Genomic DNA, 17,705 nt, shown 5'->3' on the forward strand with positions numbered 1-17,705 from the left:
TCTATAGAAATACTAAACCGGGCTTTTACTCTGAAAAGCACAAACCAGAAAAGCATTCATACGGTGTTTATCTTTCTTGTGACATATTCTACCAGTGTGGAGACAGAAAGTTTCACTAATGGATCACTAGTGGATCTTTAGAAAACAACTTCATAAAACAGGCACATTTAAGCTTGTAGCCTTCCTCAGGGTTATCAAGAAACACATTGTGAACATATTCTATGTGCATATTTGCCACAACCATGTAAATATGGCTCTCCATTTATCATTTTCCTGTACGGTCCACAGCCACAGTATAAGACTATTATACAGTGTTTTAATGTCGTCTTTGCATCTTTGTGAAATAAACAAAGATAAATGCAACTGTTAATTCACATGTCCACATTTGTGTTCATGTACAGTATATATCCTGTGTATATCAATGTTCTTATTTCATATATCAGCCAATATATATCGGATATCGGCTTTTTTTAGCCCCCAATATCGGTATCGGCCCCAAAAATCCCATATCAGTCGGGCCCTAATATGAACATTTCTTTTATTTACAACCAACCGCTCTCAAAGTTTGGCTGTATTATCTGTAAATAAGTTAGTTTAGGTCAGACTAACAGCCCTATGTCAACAAACTTTATTTTTAAATACTGGTTTATCAGATATCCAGTCTCATGCATCCTTAACTATGGCCGTCATTAATACTGGTAACCAGGGCTGGACATCTACACCCACCTACTGGCCAAATGGCGGTCGATTTCAGCTGGGGTGGGTAACAGCCACTAAGACCAGTTGAAGTTATCAGCGGCTAGAGATGGGTACCTTTCACATCTGAACCGGTACCGTACCAATTCATGGTACCGGCACACGATGGTACCCATTTTCGGTACTTTTGAGTGTGAATAATAATAAATGTTATATAACCTCAAAACTTCTGAATTTTCAGTATCAAAACACTATCAAATATCAAATATATCAAAACATCATCAAACAGCATTTTTAATGGAACATCACAAGTGTTTTTACAAATTACTCCAACACTGAAAACCTAAACTACCATAACTACCCAGTAGTTTTCTTTATATTGCACAAATTAAAACCCAGACTGCTACCTCCTATTCCTCTAATTTACCCTCTCAGAAAAATGTGTGCTGGAGTCCATGGAGGGAGAATAAGTTTAAAACAAATGAACAATAAAGTATGGCGTCAAAATAACTAAATAAATAAATAAAGGTATAAAACTTTACCAATTTAAGTATTAAAAATAAAAGCACACAAACTACTTCCTCTGCACATCTTCTTTCCTCATCCAGTTCTTCTTCAGATAAACTCAGACATCATCTTTTCCTGGTGAGAGCAGAGTCTGCTCCTCACTCATCAGTCTGTCATGTGACCGTTCACGCAGAAGCATAACCAGAACCAGAACCGAGCCTTAATATGAAAGAACGTCACACACCCAAGCTGCATTTTTCCCATTTTTGCTACTTTTGCCAATTTGACTTACTCCTTTTTTGCCACCTTTTTTTTTTACCTTTTTTTGGCCATTTTTACCACCTGTTGCTCATTTTTTAATCAATTTTGCCACTTTTTTTTGCCACTTTTGCCCATTTTAGTCCCTTTTCATTCATCTTTTCCCAATTTTTCTACCGTTTTTTGACCACCTGTAACTCATTCTTTATCATTTTTTTGCCATTTATCACCAGTTTTTGACTCTTTTATCCTTTGCTAAATGTTGCCCCTTCAAATGTTGCCCCTTTTTGCCCCTTCTTGCATATTTGAGCTGCCTTTTTCCATTTTTGCTACTTTTGCCCATTTGAGTTACTCATTTTTTGCCACCTTTTTACCTTTTTCTGGTCATTTTTACCACCTGTTGCTCATTTTTTAATCAATTTTGCCACTTTTTTGCCACTTTTGCCAACTTTCACCCATGTTTTGCCACTTCTCTGCCGCTTTTGGACCATTTTACCACTTTGACTTGTTTCTATCACCACTTTTTACCACTTAGATTGTGGCTCTAACAAAGTATTTGTAAATAATTGGCTATTTGGTTAAGCAGGGTTGAGTAACACTGATGTAGACGTTTGACTGATGAATTTCTGATCTGTGACTCAGGTTGATCGGTGTTTTTCTGTTTTTATATTCGATGTCTGTGCCTGTGATTATTGTACTGCTGCCTATCTCAGCATGGACACTCTTGTAAATGAGATTAGTCATCTCAGTGAGGCTTTCCTTGTTAAAAAATCTAAATAAACAAAAAATAACAGGACACTTTTCCTGGTGAATGAATCATTTACTTTCATAATGACAGTGATGTCATTCTAAAAAGCATACATATGATCGTCAGAGTGTTTCTAACAATATAAAATCTTTGGTTTAAATCCACAGCAGATGAAAAAAAGCTGCAGATTCCATCAGAACAGGGAACATGCATAACTGTCTAAATAAAATAACATCATCATTAAAGGTATTTTCCTCATTTCTCTGCTCATTTCTCCACATCACGACGGGATAACCACGGATGTTTCTTTGACGTATTTTCCCTGAAATATCAGAGATTTTAAAAGCAGAACAAGCAGAGGTATAATTTAATCTTTCAGAAAAATGGAGCAGGTTAAATAACACTGATTTTATGTAAGTGTTACAAAAGCCTTTCTTTAATCCTCAGACAAAAACCCAACAATGGAAACCCCTCAGAGCTCCGAGGTAACACTCAACTAAATCCTTCACAGCGCTGATCCTCAAACCCAGAAACCAAAACCATCAGAGATAATCCCGGCCACACCAAAAGAACAGCACGACCTGATTGGTCCCTTTCAGCTCTTACTCAACTCCAGTTTTATATCATAGCATTGTTATAAAAGTCAGTCTGGGTCTGAGATAATGTCACCACAGGCTACAGTTATAATAGCAGCAAGTTCTCCTGCAGGGGGCGCCACAGCTCCATAAGGATGCAGACTGAGGACAGGAAAGAGGGAGGCTTCTTACCTGAAAAAGGGCTCAAACTCTGCATGCAGGTAAATTTAATGGTTATAACGCGCTGATTCATGACTTAAGATGTAAAGACACAGATTAAGATCATAACAGGACAATTAGATGTTTCCAGACTCAATGCACAAATATTAGTTCTGCACGAAACAGGAGAAAACTCCTAAAGCAGCACAGTCGAGACAGAAGGGGGGAGCTCAGGCAATGAAACGTGCAGACGATGTCAGAGAATGATGGCGGTCCATCAGAGCAGCACTAAACATGAGTGAGGTACAGCAACAGAACAGCAGCTGCTGATTTATGTGACAATCTCTGACATGATGTCTGTCAGGCCAGGTCCCTCTGGAGCTCCTACAGTGGAGGATTCTTTTTCTGGTATTAATGTAAACACCAAAACTGCAACAGGAGCTTCATGGATGGGTTTCCATGGCAATAGCTGCATGCTAACCTCACATCACCAAGTCTAATGGAGTAAAGCACACCAACACTGGACTGTGGACTGGAGGGATAATGGTATAGGGCTGGTTTTCAGGGTCTAGCCTAGACCCCTTATCTCCAGTGAAGGCCGATCTTAATGCTTCAGCAGACCAAGACATTCTGGACAATGCTATGGGAAGGCCCTTTTCTATTCCAGCATGACTGTGGCCCAGAGACCAAAGGCGGACTAGAAAGACCTGGTTTGATGAGTTCAGAGTCCTGACCTCAACCTCATCCAGCACCTTTGGGATGAACTGGAACAGAGATTGTGAGCCAGGCCTTCTGGTCCAACATCAGAGCCTGACCTCAGAAATGCTCTACAGGATGAATGGACACACATTCCCACAGACACACTCCAGACTGTTGTAGAAAACCTTCCAGGAAGAGTGGAGGCTGTTAGAGCTGCAGAACTCCATATTTATTAAACTACATGGATTTGATGAACAGCCCCTGTTGGTTTAATGGGCAGGTGGCCAAATACTTTTGTCCATATAGTTTTACACATTTCAGTGCAAAAACTCTAACATATTGTACCTTTAACTGCCTCATTTTAAATAAAATAAAAACAAAGTGAGTAAACCAGAAACCACATTTTGGCTCCAACTGTGGATTCATGACGTTTTTGTGCATTTTATAACAAAGAGCACGCTCTACGGGGGCTTTTCATGGAACGTGTCCTTGAATAACTCGTGTTTAGATTCATTCAGAGCTCCACAATCTCCTGCAAATACGGTCACATCAGGATTCAAATAAAGGAGAGAGTGACTGCAGAAATACCACACTGGAGGTTAGCATGCAGCTCTGCAGATATGGAGTAGGGGGAGTTTGAGGCTAGACCCCCAACACTGGGTGGTTCATATCATTAAAAGGCAAACTCTTGCACGTCAATGTTCCAGTAATTTAGAAATGAAGTAGAGCCCAACTTACTTGCAGAACTTGAAGAGGATCTTCTCAAAGACCAGGACCGGACCCGTGCTACCAAGGATGGTGAGAGGCTGACCGGCAAAGAGGGAGTAGGCCACGCCGGTGAGAGACGCCCCGAACAGAGACTCTATGGCGCTCTACCAGAGAGAGAGAGGAGGTTAAATCAGAGAAACCAGCTGGTCCTGGCTTCATCCGGTCATTCTGGTCCTTACTATGTTTCCTTTGGTCGCCTCTCCCAGCAGCCCTCCAAACGTGATGACGGGCGACATGCAGGCACAGTACAGGAAGAGGACGGACGCCAAACACTGCAGGCTGAGAGCGTCTCTGATGTCGCTCCAGTAGAACGGAGCTTTCCTCCGGACGTCGTTCACCAGACCGCCAAAGATCCTGACAGACAGAGAGGACGAGTTTCACTGCTGCTAGGATTTAAGCACTCATAACTCAACGATCATGTAAACTAAAGCATGCAGACTGACCTCCCTGTCCTCTGCAGCTCCGGCCCTGTGTGATGCTCCGCCTCCTTCACCGTGTCACAGCCGTGGGCGGAGCCATTGGGGACAGACGGCATCTTTCTTTTCTCCTGCAGACAGAAAAGAAAAAAACTGTTGAAGGTCTGAGAGAGAGGGTAGCTGTATCTAACATCAAAGATCTTCCATGTCTGACAGGATGCAGGTCTCACGATGAACTCACCTGAGATGGGACACTCTTTGGGGGTTCGATGCGGATGCTGGGGTCCCACTCACCCGGAGGAAGCACGGTGACCTGATCCAGGAACTCGTCGATCCCCGACAGCAGGTCGTTCCTGTCCTTGGCTTTGTAGGCGACATCGTGAAAAATCTAAAAAGGAGAGGGAGTCGGGGTCAGCGACGGCCTCAGGACCCACCAGTCTGTCCTACGACAGATCAGGACCCAAGTTTCGAAAAGTTTTAAACAACGCATGTTTAGTTCATTGAATAAGTTGCAGTTTGGAGCATGATTGGACCAAAACACCTGATATAAAAAAGAAGAGGGACAAGACTGACACATTTTAAACCCTCTTTCTCCATCATGTGTACATTTTTGCCAATTTTCCAAAGAACTTGTGAAATTACTTCATTATCATGGGAAAAGTAGCCATTTCTTGAAAGAAAAGGAGATAAATTAGTTGAAATACTGATCAAACATTCACATTTGCCTAATTTAACAATAAAACAGAGTAAAATCAAAGGTATGGATACATGTCCAGTAGACTTCAGGACTTTTGCCACCATTTTTTTCAGACACCTAGTCACAACCCACTGAAAACTGCTCTGTGACCCTTTTCTTGGTCTCAACCCATCAGTTGAGAACCGCTGGTTTAAAGGAACAATGTCAAATTAAACTGAAATGCTAATTCAAAAATGACTGTTTCTTATTTTTAGCTGTGAGTTAGATTACCTACAGTATTTCAGTTTACAGCAGCATTTTATTTTAGTGGGCCCTAATTATCTATTTATTATTAGAGTCATTATCTAGTAGTTCCTCAATAATAAGGTGGGAGTTACCTGGTAATAAGTTGGCATTTTACCAGGTAATAACTCTTAATATGAAGGTGGTATTTAGCTAGTAATGATGTAGTAAATCTTTGTAATATTATGGCAACCCCCTGGTACTTAGATAGTGTTTTAGACCAGGGTCTAGAGGAGTCTAGTCCTGAGCAGAGAGGCTGGCTGAGCCCCGTTAACATCTAAAAATCCTCCTTTAGTCTCAAACCTGCTTTAATGCAAATGCTGACAGAGCTGAACGAGTTTGGAAAGTAATCTATTTGCGATTTTTCCACAATATTGCAATTGCAATTTGATATGCGATTATTATCTAACTGTCTTTTATTCCTAAACAAGAGCTGAGAAATCCTTAAAGGTCACATATTTTACTCTTCAAGACAAGTTTATATTTGTCACAGAGGTCCCTGAAACATGTCTGTGAAGTTTGTTGGTGGAAAAACACTCCAGTATTGATTCCTGCATGCCTAAAACCCCTCTGTTTCAGCTCTGCTCAGAACCAGCTGTTTCTGTGTCTGTGGCTTTAAATGTTAATGAGCTGTCTGACTCCGCCCCCTGACCACACCCCTCTCAGGAAAGGAGCCTCAGGTAAGCCTCAGCCTCTTAAAGTTATTGATATTATGATAACTTAAACATTTAAAACTCACGTATTCAACAAGCTAACATTAGTAGGTTCATGCTTGTTGTCAGACCGACCCGCACTCACGGACGGACACACAAACTATCTCTCCTCAAACACACACACACACACACACACCCACCCAGCCGCTCCTCTCTCCCTGTGACTGCAGCTCACTTCTTCCTTCCTCTCTCCTGTTTTAGCGAACATTTAGAACACAAAGTGAGGCAAACATCACGGGTTAGATGAACGCCTGACAGTCCAGCGCTGTTTTTATCCAGTCCCGTATCGTAACAGAAATGGAACTAAAGTTCCGCCAGAGCTTTTACTATTTTTAGATCGCTAGCGTCTCATCTCCATCATGACACACGGTTGATGATGAATATATCTACTCAGGTTTACCGCTAATCACCAGGTTATAATCAGGGAAGTGCTAAACTAAGAGAAAGTAAATTATCAGACGTCTGTGTGTGACAACAGACAGGAAGTTGAAACTCCGGTGTTCATTTTTCAAAATTAAGTTACCAGCAGAGCAGTGTCACATTTCATGATTACAATTTCAAACTCTTATTACGGTACGTTAATGTGCACAAATATAGGCTAAATGTTTATATGTATCCATTCATACAGTATAATTTACATTTTTAACCTCTGATAAAAAAAAGATCAGAATTCTGAAGACATGGCAGCTTTTATTTTGGCGTGTCACACCAAACATGTAGCGGAAACCCTGCTTTATACTGATGCACTTTTAAACCCATGCACTTTACCTCAACTTTTTATGATGATTGAGTGTGTGTGTTTGGAATATTGAGTGTATTTCTGAGTGTGTAGTTGGGAGGGGCATGTGCAATTTCATTGTATTTATGCAACAACAATAAAGCCTTCTATTCTATTTTATTCAATTCTATTCAATTCCATTCTATTTTATTCTATTCTATTCCATTCTATTCTATTCCATTCTATTCTATTCTATTCTATTCTATTCTATTCTATTCTATTCTATTTTATTCTATTCTATTCTATTCTATTCTATTCAATTCTATTCTATTCTATTCTATTCAATTCTATTCAATTCAATTCTATTCCATTCTATTTTATTCTATTCCATTCTATTTTATTCTATTCTATTCTATTCCATTCTATTCCATTCTATTTTATTCTATTCTATTCTATTCCATTCTATTCCATTCTATTCTATTCCATTCTATTCAATTCCATTCTATTTTATTCTATTCTATTCCATTCTATTCTATTCTATTCCATTCTATTCTATTTTATTCAATTCTATTCAATTCTATTCTATTTTATTCAATTCTATTCTATTCTATTCTATTCTATTTTATTCTATTTTATTCAATTCTATTCAATTCTATAATATTTTATTCTATTTTATTTTATTCAATTCTATTCAATTCTATTCAATTCTATTCAATTCTATTCAATTCTATTTTATTCAATTCTATTCTATTCTATTCTATTCTATTCTATTAAATTCTATTCTATTCTATTCTATTCTGTTCAATTCTATTCTATTCTATTTTATTCTATTCTATTTTATTCTATTCTATTTTATTCTATTCTATTCTATTCTATTCTATTCTATTCTATTTTATTCTATTCTATTTTATTCTATTCTATTCTATTTTGTTCTATTCTATTCTATTCTATTCTATTTTATTCTATTCTATTCTATTTTGTTCTATTCTATTCTATTCTATTCTATTCTATTTTATTCTATTCTATTCTATTCTATTCTATTTTATTCTATTCTATTCTATTCTATTCTATTCTATTCTATTTTGTTCTATTCTATTCTATTCTATTCTATTCTATTTTGTTCTATTCTATTCTATTCTATTCTATTCTATTCTATTCTATTCAGATGTAGAAATACTCTGATAACAGCAGTGTGCAGGCCCCCCTGGAGCTTTAACGGACAACCTTTCTACATAATGAAGCGTGCACGGCTGCAGGAAGCTGCTGTTCTTTTGCTGTATCTCATTCGTATTTTGACTTGCTTTAAATTTAAAGTACTTTTTTGAACAACCTGTATTTTAAACAAATATCCTTGATTTCTTTATTTTTGTCGTCTTACCTCGTCCGTCATCAGAGTGGCCATGGAGCGTCCGATCTCGTGGTACTGAGGACCTTTACCAAACGGGCCGAGCAGCAGGAAGAGGAACCTGGATAAAGAAGAGGGAAAACTTTACATCAATCCATGAAAAGCCCGAGTTAAGGGAGGTAAAAGAGGCCATAATACATTTGGAACAGCCACCATTTACAGAATTACAGCCAAAAAACTTCTACAACAATTTGTATTTTTGACAGAAGTCTTTAACTGAAGATCTACATGTAAATGTTGAATAATTTTATCATCAGATGTGGTGTTTTTGGAGATTAGTCATGTATGTTGTTTTATGGAAAAGCCTGTCTAAACTTTTAAATAAAGTGTTATATAAGGATAGTTATTTTATTTTTCTTGTTACTGATAATCAGAGGCGATGCAAACATCAGACTTTCACAGATCCTGGTACCGGCTGCTGCATGTGCGTGGTTCACCTGGTGGGTACGGGGACCTCCGTGAGGCCGGTCAGCAGCATGGCGGGGGACAGACGTACGAAGGCGATGATCGGCCGCTCCAGGAAGTCGACCTCACCGACCAGAACGTTGGAGGCTTCTGCACCAGGAGGGATCTTCTTCATGAAGTTCATATCCACCTAAAACCCAAAAACACTGCTCTGTCAGCTTGTAATGGAGACTGCTGCCTGTAGGGGGCAGCAGCAGTATGAGGCTCTGTTCCTGTTTATAACACCGAGGGTCTGATCCACAAAGAATGAGTTTCAGCTGCTCATAGCTTCAGTCTGCTCACCGTCTGCTTGGTCTGAATCAGAGAGAACGCAGCTCTGATGATAACCAGGCAAAAACTGTCTCACAAAGTCTGGACCGGTTTGTGTTTCCAAACGGAGGAGACCATCCTGACACCCAAACCACCCTAAATGTTGGGAGAATTTGTCATGGAATTTTAAGGAGTGTTCATGGAAATTTTGTGAGAATTCACTTGGACATTTTCGATTAATTTCACAGAAATTTTATGGATAAGTTTGCATGTTCTGGAGAGTTTCATTGGAAGTTTTGAAGAAAATTTACCTTCATTTTTGGGACATTTCATGGGAATTTGGTAAATGTATGTGTAATATTTGAGAGTTTGGTTTGATTTTTTTGTGGAATTGTTTTAAAAATGTAAGAATTTTCATTGTAAATTGGGGAATTTATTCGTCATCTTTTAGGAACCTGATTGGGATTTTTTTTTCTAATTTTGGGGAATTTTAGATATTTTAGGTGGAAATTTTGAACATTTTTTTCATGTAATGCAAAGGCTTTATGACAGGACTGTGACTCAAAAAATGGGGAATATTTGAAAATTGTAATGACAAAAGCTTTATGATAGGAGTGTATGGAAGCCCATTTCTGCCAGTAAAAAAAAACAAAAAAAAAAAACTGTTAAGTCATAATTATGAGATACTATGACTTAGTATCTCATAATTATGACTTAATGTTTTTTTTTTGTTTGTTTTACTTTTCCAATTTTGTTTTTGTCTTTAACTGGCGGAAACAGGCTTCCATAGGAGTGTGATTCAAAAAATAGGGAATATTTGAAATATATTTTTTTCAAATTTAACTTAAAATATGCTTTAAAATTTCTCAAATAAATTTGGGTAATTGCTATAAAATTTTGGGGATATGTTTGCATGTTTTGGAGAATTTCATTGGAAGTTTTAAGAAAATTTACCTTTATTTTTTGGGGCATTTTTATGGGAATTTGGTAAATGTATGTGTAATATTTGAGAGTTGGAGTTGATTTTTTTATTATTTTTTTTTGAATTTGTTTTTATTTTTATTTTTTGTAAACAGGGAGTTTATTAGTCATCTTTTAGGAATCTGATTGGGATATTTTTTTCAAATTTTGGGGAATTTTAGAAATTTTAGGTGGAAATTTTCAACAATTTTTTCATTTAATGCAAAGGCTTTATGACAGGACTGTGACTCAAAAAATGGGGAATATTTGAAAAAATGTTGGGGTAATTTTTACTTAAAATATGCTTAAAAATTTCTCATATAAATTTGGGTAATTGCTATAAAATTTTAGGGATTTTTGTGGATTTTGGAGAGAAATATTTCTAAAAAATGTGGAACTTTTTAACAAGTTCATGCTTGGACTTAGCAAGTCTTCGTCGTCCATCATCAAAATAAGAAGAATCCACCATCTCTCCCAATGACCGGCTCTTTTCTGACTGACTGAAGACCCCTAACTACTCACCAACATCTGCTCTAAAACCGACCCAGGTCTGGATTTTCTGCAGAACCTTCAGGAGATTTGTGCGCATCATGTTTGGTCTAAACTACTTCCTGTTCAAAGAAAGACCTCTCACTGGTAAAAATCAGACTTTTTAAGGCCTTGAATTTTAAATGTCCTGTTTAAGACTTTTTAAAGATCTGCAGGAATCCTGCAAGAATACAGCTGGACACAACAGCGACACAAATGCATACATGAATGTAAGGCCAACAGCAGGCATATCTGCAGTCCAGAAACCCTTCTGGAGAAAACTCATCTCACCTGCTCATACCTGTGATCAGAGCCGTAGGTGAGGGTTAGAACATCGCTCTATGAGAGCTGCAAAGCTTTGCTTTTTGACTCCTCTACCACAGCCACAGCCAGGAGAAACATCTAGAATACTGCAGCTGCTGCTTCAGTCCAAACTACTGTGATCTTTGAGGCAGAGAACAGACCGTCTCCACACGTGTGGGTGAAGCTGCTGACAGCTGCAGACTGTGAACTAGACTCATTCAGACTCATGTGCAGCATCCTTGTGTGAATCAGCCCTCTGAGTGTGTGCTCTCAGGTATCAGTACAGGTGTGTTTGAGTCCGTCCTCTCATCAGACCCCAGAGAGAGAGACCTGCTGAGATGTCAGATCAGTCTGAGGGTGTTTCAGTCAGCTCATCACACAAATCCACATGAAAACAATAACAACATGGAATCATGGCCACAGTCTGATTAAACATTTTCATTTCACTGAACCACCACACACAGATGAACACAGGATGGAGACGGCACAGAGAGCTCTCTGATTGGTCGACAGCCGGTGACTTACAGCGGGCTTTCTGCCGACCGTCGGCAGCAAACAAACACAGTCGCAGTCCTGCTGGGAACAAAACCAGTCAAATTCACATATTATACACCTGTTTATACTGTCTTATGCCTCATAATTTAGCCCCGGTGTGGAAAATGCTCTTATTCTGAAAGACAAAAGAACTTCCTGTTTATGCCAGTTTAGCAGAAACTTAACTCTGGTCAAAGAAAAGTAAACAGTTCTATCTCAGGTTTGTACGTTACAGTGGAATCTATGTTTCAGTGTCTACACTGATGAATTTAAACCATGAAGTAGTCAACACTTTAGAGCAGGGGTTCTCAACCTTTTCAGCCCATGACCCCCAAAATAAAGGTGCCAGAGACCGGGGACCCCCACTGGACCTGAAGGTGGCTGAACAGCCAGGAACGCTCTAGAACAGTCATGGGCAGACAAGGCTGTCCATGGGGGGGTTAAGGGGAGAGCTTTCTGGGGTCCAGCCAAACTGGGGGACCATGGAGGTCAGCAAAATCATGGTCCACTGTGAAATTAAGCTGTGATAACCATACTTTATATTTAACCTCAAAAATAACCACTCTTATCAAAGAAGTCAATCTCTTTTTTCATCATTTGTGTAGAAAATAGCCTTCATAAAAATATAAATCCTTTTTGTTAAAAAAAAGAATTTAAATGGGTCTAGAATTGCAAAAATGGGTTAATAATGGCATAAAAGGGTGAAAAAGGAAGTGAAATTGGATTTTAAAATTTGAAGAAATGGGTTAAAAGTGGCAAAAATGAGATGAAAATTGAAAAAAAAAAACCACTAAAAATGGCAAAAATCGTCAAAAATAGCGATAAAAGGGAGTTAAAAAGTGTCTGAAAAGGCTTCAAATAGGCAAAAATGGGTGGACATTTGGTGAAATGGGATGAAAAATTGATATAAAGTGGCAAGAAAGTATAAACTGAGAAAGAAAAAAAAAAGGCAGATATTGGCAGAAACTGGTTAAACTACAAAAAAATGGGCATATCAGATAGTGAAATGGAATGATTTTGAATTTCCACTTGTGGGACTAATGAAGGAATATCTTATTTTATCTTAAATGTGGCTAAAATGGGAAAAATTGGTTTAAAAAGGGGCAAAATGGGGTTAAAAGTGGCAATAATGGGTCAACAGAGGCAACATTAGGCTTAAGTGGTGACAGTTGGTTTAGAAGTGGCAAAAACAGGCAGAAAATTGGCAAAAATAGGTTTTTAACTGGCAAAAAAATGTTAAAATTGGTGGGAAAAAATGATGAAAATTGGTTAAAATGTGGCTAAATTTGTTTAAAGGGGCAACAGTGAAATTTAAGAAATATTCTTAGTTTGTTTTAGGGAATCTGGAGAGCCCCTCTCAGTGTCTCACGACCCCAAATTGGGTCCCAACCCCAAGGTTGAGAACCACTGCTTTAGAGATGAGGAGAGGCAGAGCAGAGGCTGGTGTGTGAGATCAACTGAGTGTGTGTGTGTGTGTGTGTGTTTGTTTATGAGAGAGAAGAGAGGAGCTGACCAGAATCAGCAGATTAAAGCTGCATGCAAACAAACATTAATGTCAGAGAATATTCGCAAAACCTAAATGACCAGAAGAGATTTAAACAGGAAAATGTTTTTAAAATATATTAACCCTTAGGGGAGGTTGTGCACATTTCACCAACTTTTATTCTTCATTTGTTGATAAAGTTAACTGTGTTCATGTTTATGGTGTGAATTGTAGCAAGATTGTGTATTTTTATTTGATCTTATTCCCGGCTTGGCTCCTACAGTCAGTCTAAAATACTCTGTTTACAAGCAAAAGTTACACTCGAGCTGTTGAGAGCCAAATAATGCTCCACTGAAACCCATTCAAACTGACATTAAAGCATCATACGTGCATTTCATTATATCTGGAATTGATCATTTTAACTACTCTCCACCAGATGGCGTCATTTTGACCATATTTGGCTTACGGAGAAAAAAAACCTGCTAAACATGCACAAAAAAGCATAAAAATCAAGGTTGCAGCTAATCATCGACATTTCCCAGGCTGTAATAATTCAACACAAAAAATACTTTGGATGTAGTATATCAAAAATAACCAATTTCTGTTTGTTTGTTTGTTTTTTTAAACAAAAAAACATGGTGAAATCATGGCAAAAAAGACCGGCACTCAAAGGGTTAAAATCTTTAAAAATTAATAAATATTTCATATCAATAGTTAGGTCAGTTGTAGATGAAAAAAGTAGCTCAATAAAAGTTGAATTAAATAGTTTATAGCTACTGTGGGAAAAGCACATTTTTTGCACTTAGCAGCTCAAGAGTCAGTATTTGACAATACGCTAAAAATGATAATGCACAAAAATCAGAGTTGCTGCTAATCACTGACATATCCCAGGCTGTAATAACTCAAAGTAAAGTAAATAACACTGCATGGATTATAGTGAAAATAATTCATTTTCTGTTTGTTTTCCATCCAAAATCATGGTGGCATCATGACATAAAACTGGCATTGAAAGGGTTAAAATCTTTAAAAACTGATGAATATTTGATATAAATTGTTAGGTCAGATGTAGGTGAAAAAAGTAGCTCAATGAAAGAAGAATAAATTAAAAAATTTTATCACTAACGTATAAAAAGTTTTTGTGCTTAGCAGTTTGAAAGTGACTAAGATTAAAATGATCCCTAAGGGTTAATTAGACGACCAGGCAGAGTTTCACACGGATGTAAAACGTAAATATATTGCCAACAATTGTGTTTTTTTGATCGTGGGAAGGTCAAAATCATGATTATGATTAAAAATAATTCATTGTGCAGCTCTACGGGGCTTAGCTGGAGAAAAAGCAAGTTCATGCTCCTCCCAGAGCCGCCGACAGTTAAAGGAACCACATGTTTATTTACTTGATGCACAACGCTGCTGTTCTTTAAGCTCATGGTCTACCTGGGAAGAACTGTTTTTACACCAGTAACATGAGAGCATGACGGTACATCAGTAATGTTGGGTCCAGGTTTTAGTCTATAGGCATGATCACTGATATTTCTGGTAGAAGACTGACTTCTATAATTCCACAGTTAACCAGCTGGGGCTGCAGAAACCTGACTGTACCACCTTTAGAGAGTAAACTCATGCTCCATGTCTGCAGAAACCTGACTGTACCACCTTTAGAGAGTAAACTCCTGCTCCATGTCTGCAGAAACCTGACTGTACCACCTTTAGAGAGTAAACTCCTGCTCCATGTCTGCAGAAACCTGACTGTACCACCTTTAGAGAGTAAACTCCTGCTCCATGTCTGCAGAAACCTGACTGTACCACCTTTAGAGAGTAAACTCCTGCTCCATGTCTGCAGAAACCTGACTGTACCACCTTTAGAGAGTAAACTCCTGCTCCATGTCTGCAGAAACCTGACTGTACCACCTTTAGAGAGTAAACTCCTGCTCCATGTCTGCAGAAACCTGACTGTACCACCTTTAGAGAGTAAACTCCTGCTCCATGTCTGCAGAAACCTGACTGTACCACCTTTAGAGAGTAAACTCCTGCTCCATGTCTGCAGAAACCTGACTGTACCACCTTTAGAGAGTAAACTCCTGCTCCATGTCTGCAGAAACCTGACTGTACCACCTTTAGAGAGTAAACTCCTGCTCTATGCCTGCAGAAACCTGACTGTACCACCTTTAGAGAGTAAATTCTTGCTCTATGCCTGCAGAAACCTGACTGTAGCACCTTTAGAGAGTAAACTCCTGCTCCATGTCTGCAGAAACCTGACTGTAGCACCTTTAGAGAGTAAACTCCTGCTCCATGTCTGCAGAAACCTGACTGTAGCACCTTTAGAGAGTAAACTCCTGCTCCATGTCTGCAGAAACCTGACTGTACCACCTTTAGAGAGTAAACTCCTGCTCCATGTCTGCAGAAACCTGACTGTAGCACCTTTAGAGAGTAAACTCCTGCTCCATGTGCTGCAGGTCAACACTCTGAGCTTAAACTCACCTGCAGCCTTCCTGCATGTCCAAATGTGTGTTTATCTCTAATGCTCTTATGAATATGGCTCACCCTACTGAAGTCCACCGTGCTGTTCTCTCTGCTGCCCCCGTTTCCTCCGTTGATGCGGCTCTCGCTGTTCTTGCTGTTGTCGAGGTTTCCTGGAGCCGACTGAGGCGACGCCAGCAGACCTGCGGGGAAAAATCAAGAACAAAGATAAATGAGCTGATAGAGGAATAAGGTGCAGGGCTGACTTCTACAGTCATGGACGGAAGTATTGGCACCCCTGGAATTTTTCCAGAAAATACACAATTTCTCCCAGAAATTGTTGCCAAATGTTTTTGGTATACATGTGTTTATTTCCTTTATGTGCATTGGAACAACAATAAAAAACAGAAGAAAAAAGCCAAAATCAACATAATTTTACACAAAGCTCAAAAAATGGGCGGACAAAATGATTGTCACCCTTTTAAAACTGTATTTCTAGCATGTGGTGCTCATTTAAACTCACCTGTGGCAGTAACAGGTGCTGGCAATCTAGAAATCACACCTGAAGCCAGTTAGAATGTCTAAAAGTTGACTCAACCTTTGTGCCTGTGTGTGTCACACCAAGCAGAGAAAGAGAGAAGAGAAAGAAGAGCCCAGAATTGTCTGAGGACTTAGGAAGCAAAACTGTGGAAAAATATGAACAATCTCAAGGTTAAAGACCATCTCCAGAAATCTAGAAAGTCCTTTGTCCACTGTGTGTAATATAATCAAGAAGTTTATAACCATGGAGCTGTGGCTAATCTCCCTGGACGTGGACAGAAGAGAAAAACTGACAAAAGAATGCAACACAGGATAGTTGGAATGGTGGATAAACATCTTCAGTCAACTTCCACACAGATTCAGGCTGTCCTGCAGACTCAGGGTGCAAAAGTGTCAGCTGGGACCATACGTGGTCATCTGAATGAGATGAAGCGCTATGGCAGGAGACCAAGGAGAACCCCACTGCTGACAAAGAGACATAAAAAAGCCAGACTGGAGTTTGCAAAAATGTACCTGAATAAGCCTCAGTCCTTCTGGGAGAACATTTTGTGGACAGATGAGACTAAGGTAGAGCTTTTTGGAAAAGCAGGTCATTCTACTGTTTACAGAAAACAGAATGAGGCCTACAAAGAAAAGAACACAGTACCTACAGTCACACATGGTGGAGCTTCAAGGATGTTTTGGGGTTGTTTTGCTGCCTCTGGCACTGGGTGCCTTGACTGTGTGCAAGGAATCATGAAATCTGAGACCACCAAAAAATTTTGGGCCGCAATGTAGGGCCTAGTGTCAGAAAGCTGGGTCTGGGTCAGAGGTCATGGGTGTTCCAGCAGGACAATGACCCCAAACATACCTCAAAAAGCACCAAGAAATGGTTGGAGACAAAGCTGGAGAGTTCTGAAGTGGCCAGCAATGAGTCCAGATCTAAATCCCATTGAACACCTATGGAGAGATCTCAGAACTGCTGTTGAAGAAGCATCCTTGAAATCTGAGAGACCTGGAGCAGTTTGGAAAAGAAGAGTGGTCCAAAATTCCAGCTGAGAGGTGTAAGAAGCTTGTTGATTGTTATAGGAAGTGATTGGTTTCAGTTATTTTTTTCCAAGGGTGTGAAACCAAATATTAAGTTCAGGGTGCCAACAATTTTGTCTTGCCCATTTTTTGAGTTTTGTGTAAAATTATGTCAATTTTGTCTTTTTTCTTCAGATTTTTGTGTTGTTCCGATGCACATAAAGGAAATAAACACATGTATACCAAAAACATTCATAACTGCAACAATTTCTGGGAGAAATGGTGTATTTCTGGAAAAATTCGAGGGGTGCCAATACTTTCGTCCATGACTGTATTTTAATCCTGAAGAGACCTTAAACGTATCCGTTTGTAGCCTCGACTATCCACACACTCTCATTATCCACTTTTTAGCCAAGTATTTTCAAACTTCATTGTCTAATGCACACTTTCAATAAAGACAAAATTTCACAGTGATATCCCGCTAAACACAGACATGGATCTGAGTTGGATCTTCCTTCATTACTCTCCTCTCTCGTGCCT

At 38.9% G+C, this 17,705-nt stretch overlaps 1 protein-coding gene across 2 annotated transcripts in view; it reads right to left on the reverse strand.

The window, feature by feature from the left end:
* The window catches only part of LOC121513160 (sodium bicarbonate cotransporter 3-like), a 79,596-nt gene that overhangs the window by 18,990 nt on the left and 42,901 nt on the right, over positions 1-17,705 (reverse strand). For both annotated transcript variants that reach the window (XM_041792718.1, XM_041792717.1), the window contains exons 7-13: positions 15,705-15,823; positions 9,079-9,236; positions 8,615-8,702; positions 5,068-5,214; positions 4,854-4,957; positions 4,590-4,764; positions 4,381-4,514 (exon numbers count right to left, since the gene is read on the reverse strand). In XM_041792718.1, coding sequence (XP_041648652.1) covers positions 4,381-4,514; positions 4,590-4,764; positions 4,854-4,957; positions 5,068-5,214; positions 8,615-8,702; positions 9,079-9,236; positions 15,705-15,823 — 925 coding nt within the window. The remainder of the gene's footprint in view (positions 1-4,380; positions 4,515-4,589; positions 4,765-4,853; positions 4,958-5,067; positions 5,215-8,614; positions 8,703-9,078; positions 9,237-15,704; positions 15,824-17,705) is intronic.

The sequence above is a fragment of the Cheilinus undulatus genome, linkage group 8 (genome assembly GCF_018320785.1).
Source record: "Cheilinus undulatus linkage group 8, ASM1832078v1, whole genome shotgun sequence".
In the NCBI taxonomy this organism is placed as follows: Eukaryota; Metazoa; Chordata; class Actinopteri; order Labriformes; family Labridae; genus Cheilinus; species Cheilinus undulatus.